The sequence below is a fragment of the Erinaceus europaeus genome, chromosome 13 (assembly GCF_950295315.1).
Source record: "Erinaceus europaeus chromosome 13, mEriEur2.1, whole genome shotgun sequence".
Lineage (NCBI taxonomy): Eukaryota > Metazoa > Chordata > Mammalia > Eulipotyphla > Erinaceidae > Erinaceus > Erinaceus europaeus.
The window spans coordinates 11,478,399-11,501,084 of record NC_080174.1 but is presented as its reverse complement, the minus strand read 5'-3'; the positions used below and the strand labels follow the sequence as shown (position 1 = coordinate 11,501,084).

General features: G+C 40.6%; 2 protein-coding genes across 3 annotated transcripts in view; one reads left to right on the top strand and one right to left on the bottom strand.

Moving 5' to 3' along the window:
* Positions 1-22,686, top strand: part of ESR1 (estrogen receptor 1) — a 488,249-nt gene that overhangs the window by 305,002 nt on the left and 160,561 nt on the right. For both annotated transcript variants that reach the window (XM_060205321.1, XM_007516044.3), the window contains exon 5: positions 2,524-2,859. In XM_060205321.1, coding sequence (XP_060061304.1) covers positions 2,524-2,859 — 336 coding nt within the window. The remainder of the gene's footprint in view (positions 1-2,523; positions 2,860-22,686) is intronic.
* Positions 1-22,686, bottom strand: part of RMND1 (required for meiotic nuclear division 1 homolog) — a 630,052-nt gene that overhangs the window by 545,654 nt on the left and 61,712 nt on the right. The window lies entirely within an intron of this gene.

Sequence of the window (22,686 nt, the reverse complement as noted above, 5' to 3'; positions counted from 1 at the left end):
TTGGATTTTAGTCATTCATTTGTTGTGGAATGTTAGAACAGGTACATTTCATGCCTTTCTTATGAAAAAATGGTCCTCACACCTTTTCATCAGGACACTTATTTATTTACTTTTTCGTCTACATGTCACAATTGCTGGTATCAAACCTATTTTGGAGGGCTTAATGTTTCTGAACATGTGGACACTTGTATTAGCTTTCTTAACTGTGATGTAATAATAGAACTTGGGACATCATGTATGGGGTTATTCTCTCTGTGTGCTGAGCTCCCTCCCTGGCCTCTGATTTTTGTGTTTGTAACAAATTTATTTTTTGTAATTTTATTAGTGACCTAATAATGTTTGGCGAGATTGTAAGATAACAGGGAGACAATTCCAAACAGTTCCCACCAACAGAGTTCCATGTCCCATCCCCTCCATTGGGAGCTTCCCTACTCTTTATCTTTCTGAGAGTATGAATCAAATTCTTTATGAGGTGCAGAAGAGAGAAGGTCTGGCTTCTATAATTTCTCTTCTGCTTAACTTGGGTGTTAGCAGGTTGATCTATAACCCCAGCCTGTAAAACATTTATTTCTAACACATATCAGCACTATGGATTTTTCCAGGTTATAAAAGCTGAGCCCTAAACTCAAAGAATCAGAATAAGAGATTGACTTTTAGGCCTTATTTCTTCATTAGTTTATACCACGGATCAGATGTATCACTGAGGGGATTATTTTCAACTATTTAATACATTTATATTATGAACAGAGAAATATATTTTTGAAAGTGAAAACTGAGTAAACTACCGAGAGTCTTGGATTGATTCTGAAGGGCACCTTAGTAGCGGCAGTGGCATCATCGACCCAGAAACTGGAAGTAAATTGGGTAAATTTACTTTGGGTAAATTGTTCATCTGTAGAATTTTCCACAAATGGGTTCACTTGGTTGGTAAGCATATTTACTAAATGTTTAAAAAGAAAACCTTTTAGACTCAGTAAGAAGAGTGTAAGAGTAGCAGATGCAGTCTTTGATGCTAAGCCATATTTCAAGAATAATTTTATGATTGTTCTTTTTATAGCTGACACATGGGGGGGACAAAGCCAGCTTGTATTGGCTCATAAAGCCCTATTGTTAAAATTTTCTGAGTCTAGAAAGCTGTTGGATGTCAAGAGAGAGGAAGCTTCAAATATGCCACAATGTGGTGGGAGTCTTGTTTTTTTTTTCCATTTGTTCACATAAAATGTATTATCATTTGAATAGGTACTTAATGGTTTACAGTACAGTTGTTAACATACAGATATAATTTCTCATCTTCTCCTGATTGATGACTGGGTAGGTGTCTACAAAACATTTTCACCCTCAATCTATGTATTTCTCCACCATAATGCACCAGGAGCTCAGCATATGCCCCCTCCTTCTTCAGAATTATTTGCTTCAGTGCAGTGTAGCATACGGAGTCCAAGTTCCCCTTTGTGTTTTTACTTTCTATCCTTGTTTCTTCAGTTCCATCAGTAAATAAGATCATGTGGTGTTCATTCTTCTACTTCTGGCCTATCACACGTAACGTGATGCCTTCAAGTTCTATCCAAGATGAGGCAAAAGACATTACTTCATCGTTGTTAACAGTTGCATAGTACTTCATAGTGTGTCTGTACTACAGCATTCTTATCCACTCATCTGCTGTTGGATTGCTTCCAAGTTTGGGCTATTATGAGTTGTGCTGCTATGAACATTAGGTGCACATTGATCTTTTTGGATAGGTGCTTCTGTTTCCTTTGGATAAATTTATAGGAGAGAAATTGCTAACTCATGGGTATATCCATTTCTTTTTTTTCTTCCTTCCTTTCTTTTTCTCTTCTCTTCTCTTCCCTCCTCTCCTCTCCTCTCCTCTCCTCTCCTCTCCCCTCCTTTCTCCTCCCCTCCCCTCCCCTCCTCGCCTTTTCTTTTCTTTTCTCTTCCATTGCTCCCAGGGTAATTGCTGGAACTCGGTGCCTGCACTACAGTCCACTGTGGCTGGAGGCCATTTTTTCCACTTTGTTGCCATTGTTGTTATTGTTACTGTTGTCATTGCTGCTCATTGTTGTTGGACAGGACAGAGAGAAATGGAGAGGGGAGGGGAAGATAGAGAGGGGGAGAGAAAGATAGACACCTGCAGACCTGTTTCACTGCTTGCAAAGTGACCCCCCTGCAGGTGGGGAGCCAGGGGCTCAAACCGGGATCCTTACGCCGGTCCTTGTGCTTTGCACCACGTGCACTTCACCCACTATACTCCCACCCAGACCACGGGTATATTCATTTCTAATGTTCTGAGAACTCTCCGGACTGTTTTTCATGAGGTTGGATCAGTGTACATTTGTAGTAGCAATCTTTACACCATGGGAATTGTTGAATGCCATGGATGAACGCTATTTCCACTCATGAGCCACTAGCTGTTAAGCACTTACCAGCACACTGTGCCACCAAGGAGCACTTAGAACAAACTAAAGGACTGCGTGAGCTTGGAAGATGGTGTTTGTTTTAACACTTCTCGTTCTGTGTCCTCAGGGATCCGGAAAGACCGCAGAGGAGGTCGAATGCTGAAGCACAAGCGTCAGAGAGACGATGGAGAGGCCAGGAGTGAATCAGGGCCCTCAGGAGACATGAGGGCTACCACCCTGTGGCCGAGCCCTCTTGTGATCAAGCACACGAAGAAGAACAGCCCGGCCTTGTCACTGACAGCTGAGCAGATGGTCAGTGCCTTGCTGGAGGCTGAGCCCCCCTTCATCTATTCCGAGTACGACCCAACCAGACCTTTCAGTGAGGCTTCCATGATGGGTCTGCTGACCAACCTGGCAGACAGGGAGCTGGTGCACATGATCAACTGGGCCAAGCGGGTGCCAGGTAAGAAAGTGATGCTCTGCTCTGATTGGTTGGTTGATTGACTGACTGACTGATTGATTATAAGGAATGAATGAAGGCCTCATACATGCATCATGCCACTGAGCAGACCCCAGACATGGTTTTTTTAAAAATTATATTTGATATAGAGAGAAAATAGAAGAGACAAAGAGACAGGAGAGACATCACAGCATTGCTCCACCATCCGTGGTGTTCCAGGGTAGGGTGGGATTCGAACTCAGGACTTTGAGTATAGTTTGGTATATGCTCGACCAGGTGAGTTGTCTCCCAACCCTACCCACCTCTATTTTTGTATTCATTTATTTGAGTGTATATTTATTGACAGAGTTTGGGGCCTCCTGCATGCCTGATTCCCCCAATTTGGGTTGCTTTTACATTCAGATACACTGAAAGAGAGAAATTTAAAAGGGACACCACTGCACTAGAGCTTCCTTCAGTGGTATTAGGGCTAGAATCTTGACCTCAGGCATGACCAAGAATACAATCTACCTAGTAAGCTGTCTCCTAGCCCAGTCCACTTTTATTTCTGTTTTTTTTTCTTTTCTTTCTTTTTTTTTAAATTTTCTGCCACCAGGGTTATTGCTGGGGTTTAGTGCCTGCACTACGAATCCATTGCTCCTGGAGTCTATTTTTTCCCTTTTGTTGTTTTACTGTTATTGTGATTATTATTATTGTCATCATTGCTGCTGCTGTTGTTGTTGGATAGGACAGAGAGAAATCGAGAGAGGAGAGGGAGACAGAAGGGGAGAGAAAGACAGACACCTGCAGACCTGCTTCACCACTTGTGAAGTGACCTCCCTACAGATGGGAGCCAGGGGTTTGAACCGGTATCCTTACGCCAGTCCTTGCGCTTTGTGCCATGTTGCCATGAGCGCTTAACCCACTGCACTACCACCTGATCCTCATCTACTTTTATTTCTAAGAATCAATAACTTGTCATGAACTGGTGGTGATGCCATAAGGAGAATCAGTCAGAAATAAGAGCTTCTTGTCAAGATGTTTTCAGGACTGCTTTAGAAGTTGTGCATAGTAGCACCAGGAAGCCATTGTCACTTGCTAGGAATAAAGAAATAATGTTCATAAATAATGTTCGGACTAACATCTTTCACATCACATAATATCTTATGTTATCCACCACCAAAAAAAAAAAAATCTGACATGGACATTACATTAAAAAAAAAAAAGCCCCATTTAATGTTACCTGTTTACATTAACTCAGTGTACACGCCACAAGTTTTTTTTCCTGTTTTTTTATTTGTTTTTAATTTACTTTTTATTTAAGAAAGGATAAATTAACAAAACCATAGGGTAGGAGGGGTACAACTCCACACAATTCCCACCACCCAATCTCCATATCCCATCCCCTCCCCTGATAGCTTTCCCACTCTCTATCCCTCTGGGAGCATGGACCCAGGGTCGTTGTGGGTTGCAGAGGGTGGAAGGTCTGGCTTCTGTAATTGCTTCCCCATTGAACATGGGTGTTGACTGGTTGGTCCATACTCCCAGTCTGCCTCTCTCTTTCCCTAGTAGGGTGGGTCTCTGGGGAAGCTGAGCTCCAGGACACATTGGTGGGGTCTTCAGTCCAGGGAAGCCTGGCCGGCATCCTGATGGCATCTGGAACCTGGTGGCTGAAAAGAGAGTTAACATACAAAGCCAAACAAATTGTTGAGCAATCATGGACCCAAAGGTTGGAATAGTGGAGAGGAAGTGTTGGGGGGTACTCACTGCAAACTCTAGTGTACTTCTGCTTTCAGGTATATATTTTGCAGTAGTTTATGGTTATGTGTGAACATAAGCTCTCTCTCACAGAAACTGGTGTATATCTAGGTTTTGGGACTTTGTTAGAAAGTGAACCACCTGGGATGGAATTAGAGAATACTATGAAAGGAAAGGTCTCACCTGAGTAATGAAGCTGAAGGGTTGTCATTCCACACGTGAAGTCTGGACACAGTCTGAGCTGAAGCATGTTGAGGTGGCAATCGTTGCATTGATTAGGTTGTGATTGGCAGATGCAATATTATTTGATATGGATTGGGAGAGGCATGTGGGAAAGTGGGCCCTATCAGGAGGTTCCAGGACTGGGGGAAGTAGAGGCTCTATAGTAGAGATGTGAGGTTCCTGCTGTCTTAGGGTTCAAAAAGACAATGGATAGTTAATGTTATCATCACATTATTTGGTAATTGGTTAACTTTGAAAAGTCCTTTTGTTAGGGTTTGCTGTATAGTACCCAGTATCTTGTATGTAGCTGTGCCACTGGTCTAGGCTTTTGAGAGAGTCCGCATATCAAATACACAGCCTATATATTAAAAAGACTCAGTCTGTGTTTTAAAAACGTCGAGACATCCAGTGTACATGCCCCAAGTTTTTTTTTTCCTGTTTTGTTTTTACTTTAGGATAGAGGCAGAGGGAAGTTGAGAGGAAAAGGGGAGATGGGGAGGGGCTGCAGCTCTGCTTCACCACCCATGAACATTTCCCCTCACATGTGGAGAGTGAGGGCTTGAACCTGGATCCTTGAGCACTGTAATGTGTGCACTCAAATCAGATACACCACCACCTAGTGATCCACATCATAGGTTTTGATATTGAATATTTTGTTCAAAACTTCTCAGTAATTAATAAATTTTTTACCTTAAGATGCCTTTTCTTGGATATGTATGAACTAATGAGATAATAATAGGCTTCTATAGGCTTATATAGCATACCAAGTATTACTCAACCTGGTTGAGGCAATAAAGGTAATAAAAAAGATAATAATGACAATAAAAAAGAAAAGTATTTCATAAATGTGATTATCAAGTTGTAATCCATAAAGTACTCAGATTAGATCTGGCTAAAGAGCAAATCAAGAAATCATATTTTCTTCATTGCGATTTAGAAAAAGAAAGAATAAAAAGTAAAATTTATCTTCCCAGTTCCAAGAGTTGATTTTTTAAAAAATCATTTGTTATCTGCTTTCTGACATCTAGCTATAGAAAAGGTTTGTCTCGTCATTTTTTGCTTGAAAATTTGCTAACCTTTAAAGATAATGTCTTTATATTCCACTTATAGATGGAGATTTCATTTTTAAAAAGCCAGATTATTAAATTTTAGTCTCCTATTATCCTGTACATGGTGAAATTCCTCCACAGATGCAACATCAATTATCTGAAGGTCAAATTGGAAAAAAAAAATTAAAAAGAAAGAAAAGCATAACTGAAGAGTTGCTGTATTTTACATTCCTACATCAGTGATCAGCAATGGCCTCTTTGTTCCTGGATTGCAGTTAGCATAAAGTTCATTTGATCTCTCCTCCCCAGAAACTTGAATTGTGTGAAGCTGTGATTCATTAAATCATGCATTTTCCCAAATTTACAATAATTTTACATCCCTCAAGGACAATTTCACACTTGAAGTTTGTGTTCTGGTTCTAGATATTGAATGAATATTTACAGACATGTTTAGCCTGGGGCTCTTTTAGAGCTTTTGAAAACTGGTGGGTTGGAGCCAGCAGCCTCATGGATGACTGCTCCCACTCTGGGAGGTGGTCCTGAAGCTACTGGTCTATTCCAGAAGAGGAGTAGAGGGACAAGGCTAGTTAACCTTCCTCAGTGAGTACAGTGAAAGAACCAAATAGGCCATCAAGTAGGTCCATTTCCAGAGTTCTGAGAAGCATCCAGACTGTATTCCACAGGGTTGGACTAAGCTGCATGGCATAGAAACATCCCTTTCTCCCCACACCCTGGTGTGTTACTGTCCTTTCTAGTGGATGGCTTTCAGACAGGCCTCAAGTGGTATGTCATAGTTGTCTTTATTTGCATTTCTCCCAATTAGTGATCTTGAGCATGTTTTCATTTGTTTTCCCTTTGAATATCTTCTTTGGTGACAGTTCTGTCCATACCCTCTTCCCGTTTTTAATGGGGTCATTTTGGTGTATTGCACCAGAGCGTGGGGTTCTGGGAAATACGGGAAAGGAAGGGCAAGGGGGAGTTTTGGGAGCTGGTAAATGGTGGCAGTAAAGAACTTAAGTTGAGGTTGGGAGAATTTTGCTGGAAGCTATCATGAGATGATAAGACTGCACTATAAACTGCTGACCCCCCCCCAATAAAGTAAAAGACAAAACAGACCAACCAACCAACCAAACACGTGGATAGGGTAGCCAGAGGGAGACAGATAAAGGGCACCCTTCCTCCAGTTGGGAACTGGGAAGATCTTCAAAGAACTTCCTTCCTTCTGAGAGGTCTTTGCAGATGCCAGGGCCTAACTAGGCTTGCCTGCCTGGCTGTCTGCTTCTGTACCTGGAATCAGACTAGTGTGCCCTGCTCTCGAGCTGGTTTTAGCAGTGCACAGGGCTGCAAGATAACAGGAGCTGCAGGGTGGGTACTGTCCCAGAGAGGTGAGAGGTGAGCCTGTTTATGGTAAGGTGTGCAGCTGTGATTTGGTAGTGGTTTGAGACTAAATACCTCAAGGCATACATGCTGGTTGGCCCCAGGTCACCCTGTGAAGAGGCAGACAGTAGGCCTGTGGCCCTGCTCCTTTTGGGGTATGTTGTATGACGGGTGGCAGGGGGGTTGTCAAGGAGAATGTCAGTATTCTAGAACTGCTCATGTGCAGTTCTAGAAGTGACTTGAAGTGATTTGGATAGTGCTCCTTCCCAAACGATGAAGTGAAATCCCTCATCTAGGGAGTAGGCACACTCAGGAGAGTGCGTATGAATTTTCATGCTCAGGAACTGGGGTTCAAGCCTCAGGTCTTCACCCACGGCGGGTGGGGGGGGGGGAGATGAAGATCATAGATGGTAAAGCAGTGCTGCAGGCATCACTTTTTCTCTGTCTTATTTTCCCTCTCAGGGAGTAGTGGATTCATCATGCAAACACTGAGCCCCAGTGATAATTCTGGTGCCAAGGGAAAAAAAATCCCTCTCTTATCATCCCCAATTGTGATCTTATTTGGAAGTAGTCTTATACAGAAATCAATCAAGTTCAAATAGAAAACTTTACTGGAGAATCCAACTCAGAATTGGTTATTCAGGTGGGCCCTAATCTTTATAAAAAAAAAAGGAGCATTGGACTCCATAGAGACACAGAGAGAAGATGAGCCTATTGGCTAGAGTGAGACTTAAACCACTTGGGTTCCTTCACTTTGCGTTCAGCACCCTCACAAAATATCAGAGCCATCATTTTGTTGACTTTAGGGCATGTAGCTTTGTGAACTTAGCATGATAGCTAGGAAACGGATATCTGTCTCTCTCTCTTCTGGTATTTTTCAAACAAGAGATATAAGTAGCTTTTGGCTGAAAAATGAGCACTTGACTCTCCCAGTGTGGTCTTGGCTAATCATTGATGGGGGTGAGGGGTGCTCTCCTTTGCTTTCCCCTGTGGGTCAAAGAATTTCTGACTTTGAAGTTGATTTAGCACTTCAGCAGTTCCATACCTCTGCCTAGCTAATTCCTTATTTAGAGAGAGAGAGAGAAAGAAAGAAAGAAAGGCTTAACCTGCCAAGCAGTGTTTGCATCTTGAACTTCAATAGTTTCTCATTTCCATATTGCTCCCTTTGATCCAGTTGAATTCACTGTCTTTCTGCAGTGTGCTGTGTGGCCGCCATGATGTTTTTCTATAAATGGCTGCACCCTTGTTTCAGTTCCAGTTACTAAACATCCCCAGGCAGAAAATCTAAGTCCAATAATTTGTGAGACTTCTTTGATAGTTGATCTGCCAGGTTCCCTATTTCACTAAGACTGCTTCACATGGAGTAATAAATATGACCTCGTAGTTTATATGTTTGGTTGTTTTTTCTGATTTCAAAATTAAACAGAAAATAGGTGATTTATTCACTAGTTATAAAATTTGCTTCTTTTGTTGTAACTAGATCTATATCATGCTTACTTTCTGCATCATTCACTAATCCTAGAAACAAGAGATAAAATTTCAGGAAACTTGATACATACAGAAAAAAAACTGTGTTGATAAGTGGTAATTGAGTGAATTACTGTTCTCAATGTCACACAGATGGGGCTAAGGAGATAGTATAATGGTTATGTAATAAATAAATAAAAGACTTTTGTGCCTGAGGCTCTGAGGACAAAGTTTGGTCCCTAGCAGTGCCATAGGCCAGAGCTGATCAGTGATCTTGTTAAAAAGAAGGGAGGAAGGAAGGAAGGAAGGAAAGAAGGAAGGAAGGAAGGAAGGAAGGAAAGAAGGAAGGAAGGAAGGAAGGAAGGAAAGAAGGAAGGAAGGAAGGAAGGAAGGAAAGAAGGAAGGAAGGAAGGAAGGAAGGAAGGAAGGAAAGAAATAAGGGAGGGAAGGAGGGAGGGAGGGAGGAAATAGAGGCCACCACTACAGAAAGACTACGCAGAGTGGGAGAAAGTATTTATGTGTCATACATTGGACAGAGAGCTGATAACCAAATTACACACACACACACACACACACAAACTCATCTGACTCAACAATACAAGGACAAACAACCCCATTGCAGCTATCAAAATTATGACGTCATCTCCTCTCCAAAAAGGAGAAAGAAGAAAAGAAGGAAAATCAAGTGTGCAGCATCAATGCCACAGGGAAGAACAAAACACCTATTATACAAGACAGAGAAAGACTGTTCCAGGATTCTATGAATGGTTTTTTCTCTTGTTACAGATGTGTCTAGATCTTCTATACTGGACCCCAAACATTCTTCCTGCTTATTACCTGCTTGAGCTATAGGCAGTCCACTTAGAACTTCACCATTTCACATTCGGGCTCATGACTCTCCAATTTCTTCCTGTGGGTTCCAGCATCTAATCTCCAGCTCCCTCTATCCGTTTCCCCCAGGATGCCAGTTAAAATGTGAATTTTCAATCATGTATCTGACAATAAGTTGACTGTTTCCTCTCTTTCCTCTTTATAGCCAACTCATTTGGTTACCCTCCCCATGTCTATAAGAGACCTCACACTTCTTTTGTTTTGTTTTAATTTTTTTTAAAAAATTTCATTATCTTTACTTACTGGATAGAGACAGCCAGAAATCGAGAGGGTAGGGGCAGATAAAGAGGGAGAGAGACAGAGAGACAACTACAGCTCTGCTTTACCACTCATAAAACTATCCCCCTGCAGGTGGGGACCAGAGACTTGAACCAGGTCCTTGTGCATTGCAATGTGTGCGCTCAACCAGGTGTGCCGCCACCCGTCCCTCTCACCCTTCTTCTTTACCTAAATTAGTAATTATTTTGGTGCCTGAGCATGTGCCTTGAGCTCTTTTCTTTTCATTATTTTTTGGGGGTTATTTATTAATGAGATAGAGGAGAGAGAGAGAGAGAGAGAGAGAATCATGGGCACATATATTTTGGGGGTGGGTAGGGGTATAGAACTGAAGACCTCATGCTTGAGAGCCTAATACTTTATTCACTACACCACAGTCAGGGCCACCATGCAGGAGTATTCCCTCTTCAGAGTCTCCAGATTTGATTTGGTTTGATTTCCCTCCCACTGCTGCCAGACATTTCCAAATCCTCATTTTTTCCTATAATTATTATCATGTCTTTCTTGATCTTTTTCATCTCAGCCTCAACTCATTCCAGTTCATCCTACTCATCTCTGCCAGCAAAGTATCTTTGTGTCCTCCCTTTAGAAGGCTTCACTGCCTGCATCTCTTTCCTAGGACTGCCTTCACAAGAAACTCCTTTTCTCTTTTGTTCAGGAGTCAGCAAGTCTAGCATCACAGTGGCAGCAAGGATTCTGCCTCTCTCTGAAGGCTCTGCTCCTCTTCCTTGCCTCTCCTGGTTCCTGGAGGCTTGTGGCAAGCTTTGTGATCCCTTGGCTTACAGGTTATTATTTTTTTACTTCTTTATTGGGGGATTAATGTTTCACAGTCGACAGTAAATACTATAGTTTCTACATGCATAACATTTCTCAGTTTTCCACACAACAATACAAACCCCCACTAGGTCCTCTGAACTCCCCCCTCCCCCCCACACTTACCCCAGAGTCTTACTTTGGTGCAATACACCAACTCCAGCCCAAGTTCTGCTTAGTGTTTTCTCTTCTGATCTTGTTTTTCAATTTCTGCCAGTGAGTGAGATCATCCTATATTCATCCTTCTGTTTCTGATTTATTTCACTTAACATGATTTCTTCAAGATCCATCTAAGATGGGTTGAAAACAGTGAAATCACTATTTTCACTCTGAAAATGTCCAATAGTTCTAGTTTATCTATCTCTTCATATAGCTCCCTCATTTCTTTATTAATTTTATGCCTGGATGATCTGTCAAGTAGAGAGAGTGGGATGTTGAAGACCCCTACTATTAATGTGTTGCTGTTAATATATTGCTGTAGCTCTTTCAGTAGATGTTTGATATATTTAGATGGCCTCTCCTTGGGTGCACATATGTTGATGATAATTAAGTCCTCTTAATTGCTTGAACCTCTGAGCACTAAGTAATGTCTATCACTATCTTTTTAAATTTTATTTATTATGTCAGGCGTGAGCATAACTATTCCTGCTCTTTTTTGTGATCCATTGGCTTGTATGGTAGTTTTCCATCCTTACACTCTGAGTCTATGTTTGTCTTGTTGAGTTAGGTGGGATTCCTGCAGACAACATATGGTTGGGTTGTGTATTCTGGTCCCTCTTTCTACTCTGTGCCTTGTAATAGGTGAATTCAGGCCATTGACATTTACTGTTATTATATATTGAAGATATTTTAATGCCATTAATATAGATTTTATTGGGTTCTGATATATGGCATGTTTATGATGATTTGATCATTTATAGGAGACCTTTCAGAACTTCTTGCAGGGCAGACTTGGTGGTAGTTGATTCCTTCAACTATTGCTTGTAAGAAAAGGTTTTTATACCTCTATGTAGTCTGAATGACAGTCTAGCAGGAAACAGTAGTCTTGGCTGAAAGCCTTTCTCACTGAGCACTCAATAGATATATTGCCATTCCCTTCTGGACTTTACTGTTTGTGAGAAGTCTATCGCTAATCTTAAAGGTTTTCCTCTGTAGGTGACTCTTCATTTTTCTCTTGCAGCCTTCAGGATCCTTTCTTTATCCTTATCCCTTTTCATTCTAAATCTGATGTGTCTTGGTGTCTTTTATTCTGGGTTAATTCTGTTTGGGACCCTCTGGGCTTCTTGAATCTTTATGTCTTTTATGTTGTCTAGAGGAGGAAAGTTCTCAGCTATTATGTCCCGTAGAATGCTTTCTTCCCCTCTCTTTCTTCCTCTGGTAAGCCTATAATGCCTATATTACTTCTTTTGAAATCATCCCATATGTCTCTGTTGTTGTTTTCAGTATCTCTTAGTCTCTTGTTGAGATCTCTTACTTCTTTCTTAGTTTTCTCTAATTCATCCTCAATCTTGCTAATTCTGTTTTCTGCCTCATTTATTCTATTCTCTCTCCCCTCTGCTGTTTTCTGTAGCTCAGCTGTTATGTTACCCATTCAGCTAGTTGTGCTTTTAGTTCAGCTATTTCAGATATCAGCTCTCTAATTACCTCAAGATAGTTAGTGCTTTCTTTCAGAGTCTTATTTGTTGTTTATGGATTTCTGATGATAATTTTTGCAAACTTTTTCCTCACTCCTGTGACTAATTCCTCAGCTAGCATTTGGATGTTTTTCTCATTCTTCTGTGTTTGTTTCTACCTTTGGGGGCCTTTTAGCTGGAATTTTGTCCTGGTTCATTTCTCCAGTGTTTTTCCTTGGCTTAACCATTATTATAGTGTGTTATGAAGTCCTTCTCTCAGTACTTTTCAGTCCACTAATCACTATTGCCTAGATTGACTTGTTTCTAAGTAAGGTACTTAAAGAGTTCACAGTTGTGGAAATTAACAGTTGTTTCAATGTTATCTCAATCCCTGGGTTGAATCACAGTGGATGTTAATGCCTCTTTTGTTCTTTTTCTACCCTGTAGGCTATGGAAACCTGGGGACTTTTTACCTGTAAGTAGGTTTTTTAGCTTAATGACTCACTCAGTTGCATTTGGTGAGCCTTATGGAAGTCCTCTCCTCCGTTCAGTAGTCCTTTTGTTGGTAAAACAGACTGGAGGTGGCTCCTCAACTGGTTAACTGCCAGACTGTTACCAGTGTCTTGGGAGTAGATATTGGCTTTAACCCCATTAATCTCTCCTGAGGCTCTTCTCTGTCACTCACTGGTGACTTGGTGGGTTCCCAATGTAGTCCCAGTCTCGTCTTGTTGTAGTCTCAGGTGATCTTTGATATTTCTTGATCTTTAGAGAAGTTTCTCAACTGGGTAGTGCTGGAGGTCTGGGCATGTGGTCTCTAGATGCTCTGGTGATTTGGTGGATTCCCAAAGTAGTTCCCAGGTTACTTTTTTAAATATTAATTACTGATATTGCCCAAACTATGACATCACATGGCATTCTCTTTGTGTATGTGGATGTCTCAAATTTTTATAAGGACATCAAGCATGTTGGGCTTATCTCCCACCCTAAACAGTGTAGATTCATTTTACCTGATTATATTTGTACAGATAAGAGCACATTCTCAAGACCTAAGTTGATACACATTCCAGAGGAGACAACTATTGAATTAAAGCTTTGGCACTGAACTTTATTATCTAGCTTAGGGAAAGCTTTAGCAGATAAATAAGAGTATATACCTTGCAATCCATAATGTAGAATTATGTTGTCTCTCAAGGATGCTTCCATTTTGGTCAGTCTTATATCAGGGCAGAAATCTGGTTTCATATTGAAGACTGTCCACCAACTCACTCTCTTCCATATTAATTTACTTCACCATTGCTCCCAGCTCCCCAACTGCAGGGGAGGTCACGTTGTAATCAGTAAAGCAGGTCTGCAAGTATCTCTCTCTCTCCCCCTTTCTGTCTTCTCTTCCCCTCTCAGTTTCTTTCTGTCCTATCTAACAATAACAACAGTAATAACAATAACAACAACAAGCACAACAAAGGTCAACAAAAAGAGGAAAAATGGCCTCTAGGAGCAATGTGTAGTGCAGGCATCGAGCCCCAGCAATAACCCTGAAGGCAAAAAAAAAAAAAAAGAAAGAAAGAAAGAAAGAGAGACAAAAAAAGAAAGAAAAAGTTCCTTGGACCAAACAAATGTCAAATGTTCTCTTTTTGTACTAAAATATGATTATTCAAATACTGAGAGCCCTTAACAAGATGCCCAATTTGAACTGACTATAGTCTAGCTGCATTCTTAGAATCACCCTGAAATTACAGAACTTTTACAACATAAAGTGACTAACCTTCTAAGGTGACAATCCTTAAATATCCTGGTTTAACCTACTTTGTCTCTGGACTTTTAGAATCCATTTTATCCTAGTGAAAGTAAGTTGTTTATGATTACATGGCTATGTAAATTAGCATGGATTGTATGGGATTAAGACCATAATTATCACAGAATTCCTTCCTAGAGGTACAGCTTTATGTGATGTGCTATATTAGTATAGAATAGTGTCATATCAGTATTGTAGAAAAGAAGCAAACTGTGTACAGTGGACTTAGCCATGTGTCCTAAGCACCAGTATGACTGAAGTGGATTCTTCTTTTTTATAAACATTTACTTTTCAGAAAATTGCTTAGTTGTTTTTTATTTTTTTATTATTTTTATTTATTGGATAGAGACAGCCAGAAATAGAGAGGGTAGGAAGAGATAGAGAGGGAGAGAGACAGGAAGAACCTGCAGCCCTGCTTTATCACTTGCAAAGCTTTCCCCCTGCAGGTGGGGATCAGGGGCTTGAACCGGGTCCTTGTGCATTATAACATGTATGCTCAACTTAGTGCACCATCACCCGGCCCCCTGAGGTGAATTTCAAAGTCCACACTGTCCAGTAGAGATTACACCTCAGTAATGTAAGACATTATTAGTGTCTTAGAGGGAGTTGGTCAGGGAATTGCAGAAAGGTGAGAAAATTAGCACTGAATCTTGCGAGACCTAAACGAAGCCATAAATAGCACTGTAAGGGGAGCCAGGTGGTGGCACAGCAGGTTAAGCACACATGGCGTGAAGCGCAAGGACCAGTAAGGATCCTGGTTCTAGCCCCTGCTCCCCATGTGCAGGGGGTTTACTTCACAGGCAGTGAAGCAGGTCTGCAGGTGTCTATCTTTCTCTTCTCTCTCCATTTCTCTCTGTCCTATCCAACAACAACGACAGCAACAATAACCACAATAACAACAACAATGATGATGATAAACAATATGGGCAACAAAAAGGGGGAAAAGTTAAAAAAATAAAATAACTAAAAGGAAAACTTTAATATAAAAAATAGCACTGTGAGTCTCAAAAGCATGCTTCCTAGTGGACTAGAATTAAAGGAAACCTGTTCTCTAGACAGTTCACTATGTTACTAATGATTGCAAGAGAAAGTTTGCTGACTGGCTTTGAAATCTAGCTCACACGTTGTGCTATGTGCACTTAACCCAGTACACCAACACGGATCCCCTAAATCTAGCTCATACTTTGTGCTGTGTGCACTTAACCCAGTATACCAACATGGATCCCTAAATCTAGCTCATGCTTTGTGCTATGTGCACTTAACCCAATACACCAACACGGATACCTAAATCTAGCTCATGCTTTGACCACGTCATTGATTCTTTTCATGGGAACCATTGAGCGTCACTCAATACATCTGTGCTGAAGTCTTTGATTAGACTGCACACTGAACTGAATGAACGCTTAGGGGACCATTATTACTTCTGTCCTCTCCCAGATCTCACATCATCATGGTAAACATTTCTTATTGCTAATGCAAAAACAAACCTGCTTCCAGCAAGTGGTTAAATACTGGACCACGTTGGAAAATATTTGCATTTGGTTAGCTGTGGCTTTGGTTTGTGTTCCTTTTTTCTTGAAATCATTTCATCTATTTCCCAGAAAAAAAGCAGTGTACCTTAAGATGATTCATAACAGAGACAGTAACAGACATCAGGCAAATGGACGGCTTCTTTCCTGTCTCTATTCAATATTTAAATTAAATTAAGTTTTAAAAATAAAAAAGGAGTCAGAGAGATAGCTTAGCCTGTTAGGGCATCAACTAACATGTCTAAGACTCCAGAGCCCTAAGATTCAACCCCTAGCAATACCTTAAGCCAGAACTGAGCACTGCTCTGCTTCCCTATCCATTTCTCTCTTTCACTTTCTTCTCATCCTTTTTAATAATAAATAAGTAAAGTTGTCTTGTTATTCCGAGCTAGGCAGTGGCACACCTAGTTGAGCATACATGTTACAATATTCAAGGTCCTGGGTTCAAGCCCCCATCTCCAACTGCAGGAGGAAAGCAGAGTGCTACAGGTCTCTCCCTCCCTCCCTCCACGCTCAATTTCTCTTTGCTTTTATCCAATAAACAACAAATAAATAAATAAAATATTGTTAAATAAATAAATAAACATTTTATTCTGTAAGCAGTTATCAAAATGAATATATTTTTTTACAGATCTCTCTCCCACTTTGCCCCCCTTTCCTCTCACCTTCTCCTATCAAAATAAAAATAATAGATAAAATATTTTTAAATTTTTAAAAAATAGTTGTATGGAGCTGTGGAGATAGCATAATGGTTATGAAAAAAGAGTTTTGTGCCTGAAGTAGCAAAGTTAAAAAAAGTTTAAAAAAAAAAAAAGGAATGACTTCTTCCACCACTGACTGCTGCACAGAGGTGGAGAACTAGAGAAAGTACACAGACAAATGTCTTTCGTTGCTTGTGGAATTTTAACATTAACAAACAGGTACAACTTTGAGGTTGTTTGTGGTTAATTTTTAAACCCACCCAAGTCCCCATAAGACACCTAGTGTTATTTCATCTTCTTCAGCTGGATGAGTGATGGAATTAATTGTCCTGGTTGGGAAGCCCTAACTCCAGAAGGTCTTAGGCTTTCAAGGTTGTCTTGGTTACTACACTGTTGTAGGCATTTGGCTCAACATTAAATGGACACTTTCTTCCAGAATATTTCCTTTTCTAAGTAACTTAATTGATACATTAAACTCTAAGTTATTTATTTATTTTGTTGTCATCAGGGTTATCTCTATGACTTTGTCCTGGGACTACAAACCCACTGCTCTCAGTGGCCTTTTTTTTTTTTTTTTTTTTGCCTCCAGGGTTATTGCTGGGGCTTGGTGCCTGCACCACGAATCCACTGCTCCTGGAGACCATTTTTTTCTCTTTTGTTGCCCTTGTTGTTCCATCATTGTTGTGGTTATTATTATTGTTGTTGTTGTTGCTGCTGTCATTGGATAGGACAGAGAGAAATGGAGAGAGGAGGGAAAGACAAAGAGGGGGAAAGAAAGACAGACACCTATAGATCTGCTTTACCACCTGTGAAGCGACTCCCTTGCAGGTGGGGAGCCAGGGGCTCAAACTGGGATCCTTACTCCAGTCCTTGTGCTTTGCGCCACCTCCCAACTCCCCAATTTTTTTTTTGACAGGACAGAGTGAAATTGAGTAGGGAGGGGGAATAGAATGAGAGAGAGAGAAAAAGATAGACATCTGCAGACCTGCTTCACTGCTTGAGAAAGCGTTCCCACTACTACAGGCAGGGAGTAGGGAATTGCAAAGTGTTTGCTTACCTCCCATCCCAAGAAGTAAAAATTCTTCTGACCAAACAGACATTCTCTTTTTTGCACCCAGGTCTTAGTGCATAGTGATATGTGTGCTTACCCGGGTTCCCCAAACTCTAATTTCTGTTGAAAAGCTCTTGAGTTATATTTACCATTATTTGACTGGAAATACTATTGGCCTTTGTCCTTTTAGTGTAGGATTGATAAGCCAGATGCCCAAAACAGAGCCCCTAATTCAATCTCTTGGAAAATTTAGAAGTACAATTATCAAGTAAAGTTGAAATTCAATCAAATGGTGGCAGTATCCTTTGCTGTGATTAAGGGCAGGGTGCCAAAGTAAATATAAATAGTAGACCTGAAAAAATGGTGGTGAGTCCCATGTCTGGAGAGTATGACAGCATCTTTCATAGAATAGTATGCCACAGGACAAAGGAATCTTCTTCCTACGCTGCTGGTGGGAATGTCAATTGGTCCAGCCGCTGTGGAGAGCAGTGAACTCTCGGAAGGCTAGAAGTGGACCTATGACCCTGCAATTCCTCTCCTGGGCATATATCCTAAAGAACCAAACACAGCCATCCAAAAAGATTTGTGTGTACCTATGTTCATAGCAGCACAACTTGTAATAGCCAGAACCTGAAAGAAACCCAGGTGTCCAACAACAGAAGAGTGGCTGAGCAAGTTGTGGTCTATATACACAATAGAATACTACTTAGCTACTGAAAATTACTGATTTCACCGTTTTCAGTCCATCTGGGATGGAGCTTAAAGAAATCGTGTTAAGTGAAATAAGTCAGAAACAAAAGGATGAGTCTGGCATGATCTCACTCACACGCAGAAGTTGAAAGACAAGATCAGAAGAGAAAACACTTAGCAGAACTTGGACTGGAGTTGGTGTATTGCACCAAGTAAAAGACTCTTGGTGGGGGGTGGGGAATGCTCAGGTCCTGGAATATGATGGCAGAGGAGGACTTAATGGAGCTTGTATTGTTATGTGGAATACTGGAAAATGTGACACATGTACACACTATTGTATCTTACTGTCAACTATAAACTATTAATCCCCCAGTAAAGATTTTTTTTTTTAAAAAGTATAGTATGGCACAGAGAAAACAAGTTATTTATTTATTTTTTGTAACCTGTTCTAAGTACTTGCCTAATGTTGCTTAGGGTATACAAATGCATAGTTGAAAGCTAGCCAATAAATGCTATGAACTTGTTTATTTATATTTTTATTATTAGTGAATTAATAGTGGCTTGTAAAATTAGGAGACTTCAGGGGAATGATTTACTGTACCCCTACCAAAGCCCTGTTCCACCCCTCAATTAACATAGCTCTTAGAAAATCTAAGAGACAATTTTTTAAAAAAATTTTATTTATAAAAAGGAAACAATGACAAAACCATAGGATAAGAGGGGTACAGTTCTACACAATGTTGAACACCAGAACTCCTTATCCCATTCTCTCCCCCTGAAAGCTTCCCTATTCTTTATCCCTCTGGGAGTATGGACCAAGGGTCATTATGGGATGCAGAAGGTGGAAGGTCTGGCTTCTGTAATTGCTTCCCCGCTGAACATGGGCGTTGACTGGTCGGTCCATACTCCCAGCCTGTCTCTAAGAGATAATTTAATTACCATTCTTGTGGTGATGGTGGTGGTGGTGGTGGTGGTGCTGGTGGTGGTGGTGGTGGTGGTGGTGGTGGTGGTGGTGGTGGTAGTGGTAGTGGTGTTTTGTTGATGGTGATGATGATATCTTTGTTGTAGCCACTGGAGTTTCATGGCTACAGGCTGATATATATATATATATTTTTTTTAAATTATCAATGATTTAATATTGATTTAGAAAATTATGAGGTAACAGGAGTATAATTCTAGACAGTTCCCACCACCAGAGTTCTGTTCCCATTCCCTCCTTTGGAAACTGCAGTAGTTTTCCCAAGGTCACAGATATGAGTTGACTATTACTGCTATAACTATCTATTTTTTAAAAAAATTTCTTTATTGGGAGATTGATGGTTTACAGTAGACAGTGAAATACAGTGGTTTGTACATGGATAACATTTACACATAACAATACAACCCCACTAGGTCCTCCTCTGTCATCATGTTTATTGTGTTTAAATTTTTATATATCTACCCCACTTTTTCTATGTCCCTGCCTTCTCCTTTTTTCTAAGTCACACCTACACCTGTTACTTCTTCCCAATGTCCTTCCTTTTTCCCCTCTTCTCTCTCTGGGTCTTGGTGGAATGGAGTTCCGCGCCCTCTTGTCGTCTTTCCCTATTATTTTTCCTCCACTGGGAGTGTGGATCAAGATTCTTTATGGGGTGCAGAATGTGAGAGTTCTGGCTTCTGTTATTGGTTCTCCACTAAACATGGACATTGGCAAGTCATTCCATACCCTCACAGGCTGGCATTTTTCAGATAGAAAGACAGAGACAGAGTAAAAGACACCACAGTACTAGAGCTTTCTCCAGTGTGATGCACAATGAACTTGAACTTGGATCCTGTGTATGCCAAAGCAAATGAGCTCTATAAATGAATTATCCTGTCAGCCTTGGTTATCACTTCTGCAAGTTAATTTAATAATCTACATTCCATATATGAGTGAAACAATCTAGTTGTCTATTACCTCTTATTTCACTAAGCATAATCATCTCAGTTTCATTGTTCTATCCCAAGTGATATAGCATTCACAGTTTCTTTTCTTCCTTTTTAAATCTTTATTAGCGCTTAATCTTGATTTACAAAATTACAGTATAACAGGGGTACAACTCACACCATTCCCACCACCAGAATCCTGTATCCCTAATCTCTCCATTGTAAACTACAGCAATTTTCTCAAGGTTACAAATATAGATCTATCATTATTTCTAGAACTTTCTGTCTATATATGTATTTGGCCTTTATTTTTTAGTGGAGGGGTTCACATATCCTCTTCCTTTCCAAATCATACCTACACATATTATTACATCCAAATATTCCATTTTTTCCTCTTCTCTCTCTGTGTCCTGACAGAGTTGGAGTTCGGAGCCCTCTGGTCATATTCTCCCTATCATTTCACCCTCACCAGGAGTATGAATCAAAATTCTTTTGGGGGTGCAGAAGGTAGTGGTTCTGGCTTCTATAATTGTTTCTCTGTTGGACATGGACATGGGCAGGTGGATCCATATGCCCAGTTTATCTCTCTTTCCCTCGTGAGGTAGGACTCTGGAGAGAAGAGGTTCCAGGGCACACTGGTGAGGTCATCTGCCCAGGGCAGTCAGGATGGAATCCTCTTTTTAATTACAGAGTATTATCCCATTAAATTTATTCTGTAACTTCCTCCAACAGATGTCTATCACTGGGCATCTGTGTTGCTTCTAATCCCCAAATATGTTGAATGGTGAGACTATGAAGATAGGGCACCTATGACCCTCCCTACAAGTTAGTATTTTCATATCCTTGAATATATGCCTAGCAGTGGTATTGCCAATCTTCTTGGCTTAAGGACTCTCCATCGTGTATTCCATAGGGGTTACACCAGTTTGAAATGCTCTGCATCTAGAAACTTGTTCAAGCTCTTGAAATGCACCACAGTGTTTCCCAAGCCTCACATTTCAGTTGCATCTGATAGTGTTTTATGGATTGTGTCATTAAGGCCAAAGTGGGGTATGGTCCAATCTCCGTCTTCTCCATGGCGGTGCCAAAACACAGGAAGTAAGTGAAAAAAATGATAGCCCCTTCCTGAGTAGATCTTAAAGTCATCCAGCCATGACTTTGGGAATGGAACACATCAGAATCTGGTTATGAAATATTGCACCTTTAAAAGGTTTACAGAATAGTTATATGTAGATCTACAGTAAACTAATATTTAATAAATGTGTATCGCAGTCATGTGCTTTTATACAGAGTTGTTCATTACTGGTAGTAGCTTTGACATATAATTCATTAAACCAAACAGATTTACATAAACATGTTTCTTTTTTTCCCCCCTCTTCTTTCTTGTTTTGCCTCCAGGGTGATCGCTGGGGCTCCGTGCACTACGAATCCACTGCTCCTAGAGGCTATTTTTCCCATTTTGTTGCCCTTGTTGTTGCGCTTTTAGTTTTTTTTCCTTCCTTTTCTCCTCCACCCTTCTCCTTCTCCTCCCCCTCCTGCTCCTTCTCTTCCTCCTTGTTCTCTTTCTCCTTCTTCTCCTCTTCCTCTCCCTATTCTCATTTGTCCTCCTCCTCCTCCTTATTCCTCTCCTCTTTGTTCTCCTCCTCCTCTTCCTACTTTTTCAATCACCATGTAATCACTTTCATGACTATATTTTTCCAGGTGACTTTTCCCCCCATTCTTTTTATTAAAGGGTGAGAGACATAGAGAAGGACATAGAGAACAGCTACCTGCATTACTGCTCCATCACTGGTGAAACTTCCTCACTACAGGAGGGGCCCAGGAACTTGAACCCAGATCCTCATGCCTGGTAATGTGTGCTGTAGCAGGTGAACCACTACTTGGCCCATGTTTCATTTTCTTGCATAGCAAAAAGCAGCCTGTTGTGTCAGAATATTTACTGTAGAAGTGATCGCCAAGAAGCTGGAGAGATGGTTCAACACTGGGGCCAGGTAGGTGCACCTGGATAAGTGCACACACTACAGTGTGCAAGGACCTGGGTTCAAACCCCTCATCTCCACTTGAAGGGGGAAAGCTTCTCGAGTGGTGAAGTAGAGCTGCGTCTCTCTGTCTCTCTCTCTCTCTGTCTCCTTCTCCCCTCTCAATTTATCTGTCTCTATCCAGTAATAAATCAATAAAGAAGTAAATATTAAAAAGAGATGACTCAACTGACAAAGCATCAGACTGCTATGTATATGGTGCCTCGTTCGATCCCCAACACCACACGTGCTACAGTAGTGTTTCAGTTTGTCTCTGTCTCTCTCCTTTCATCTGCCTCATGTAATGCTTATTATCTCATGTATAATAATAAATCTATATGTGTTACATATAATATATAATAAATATCCTTGAAAGGCAGGTGTCAGCACTGGGAAATAGTTGTTATTAGCTTTTTATTTATTTATTTATTTATTTATTTATTTATAAAATAGAAACATTGACAAGACCATAGGATAAGAAGGGTACAATTCCCACCACCAGAACTCCATATCCCATCCCCTCCTCTGATAGCTTTCCTATTCTTTATCCCTCTGGGAGCATGGATCCAGGGTCATTATGGAGTGCAGATGGAAGGCTCTTAATTAGCCAATTATTTTTATTGTCCTTGACTATTTTAGGTTTATTTGTTTGATGAGGCAGAGAGGGTGTCATTCTGACATATGCACTCAAGTCCTGCC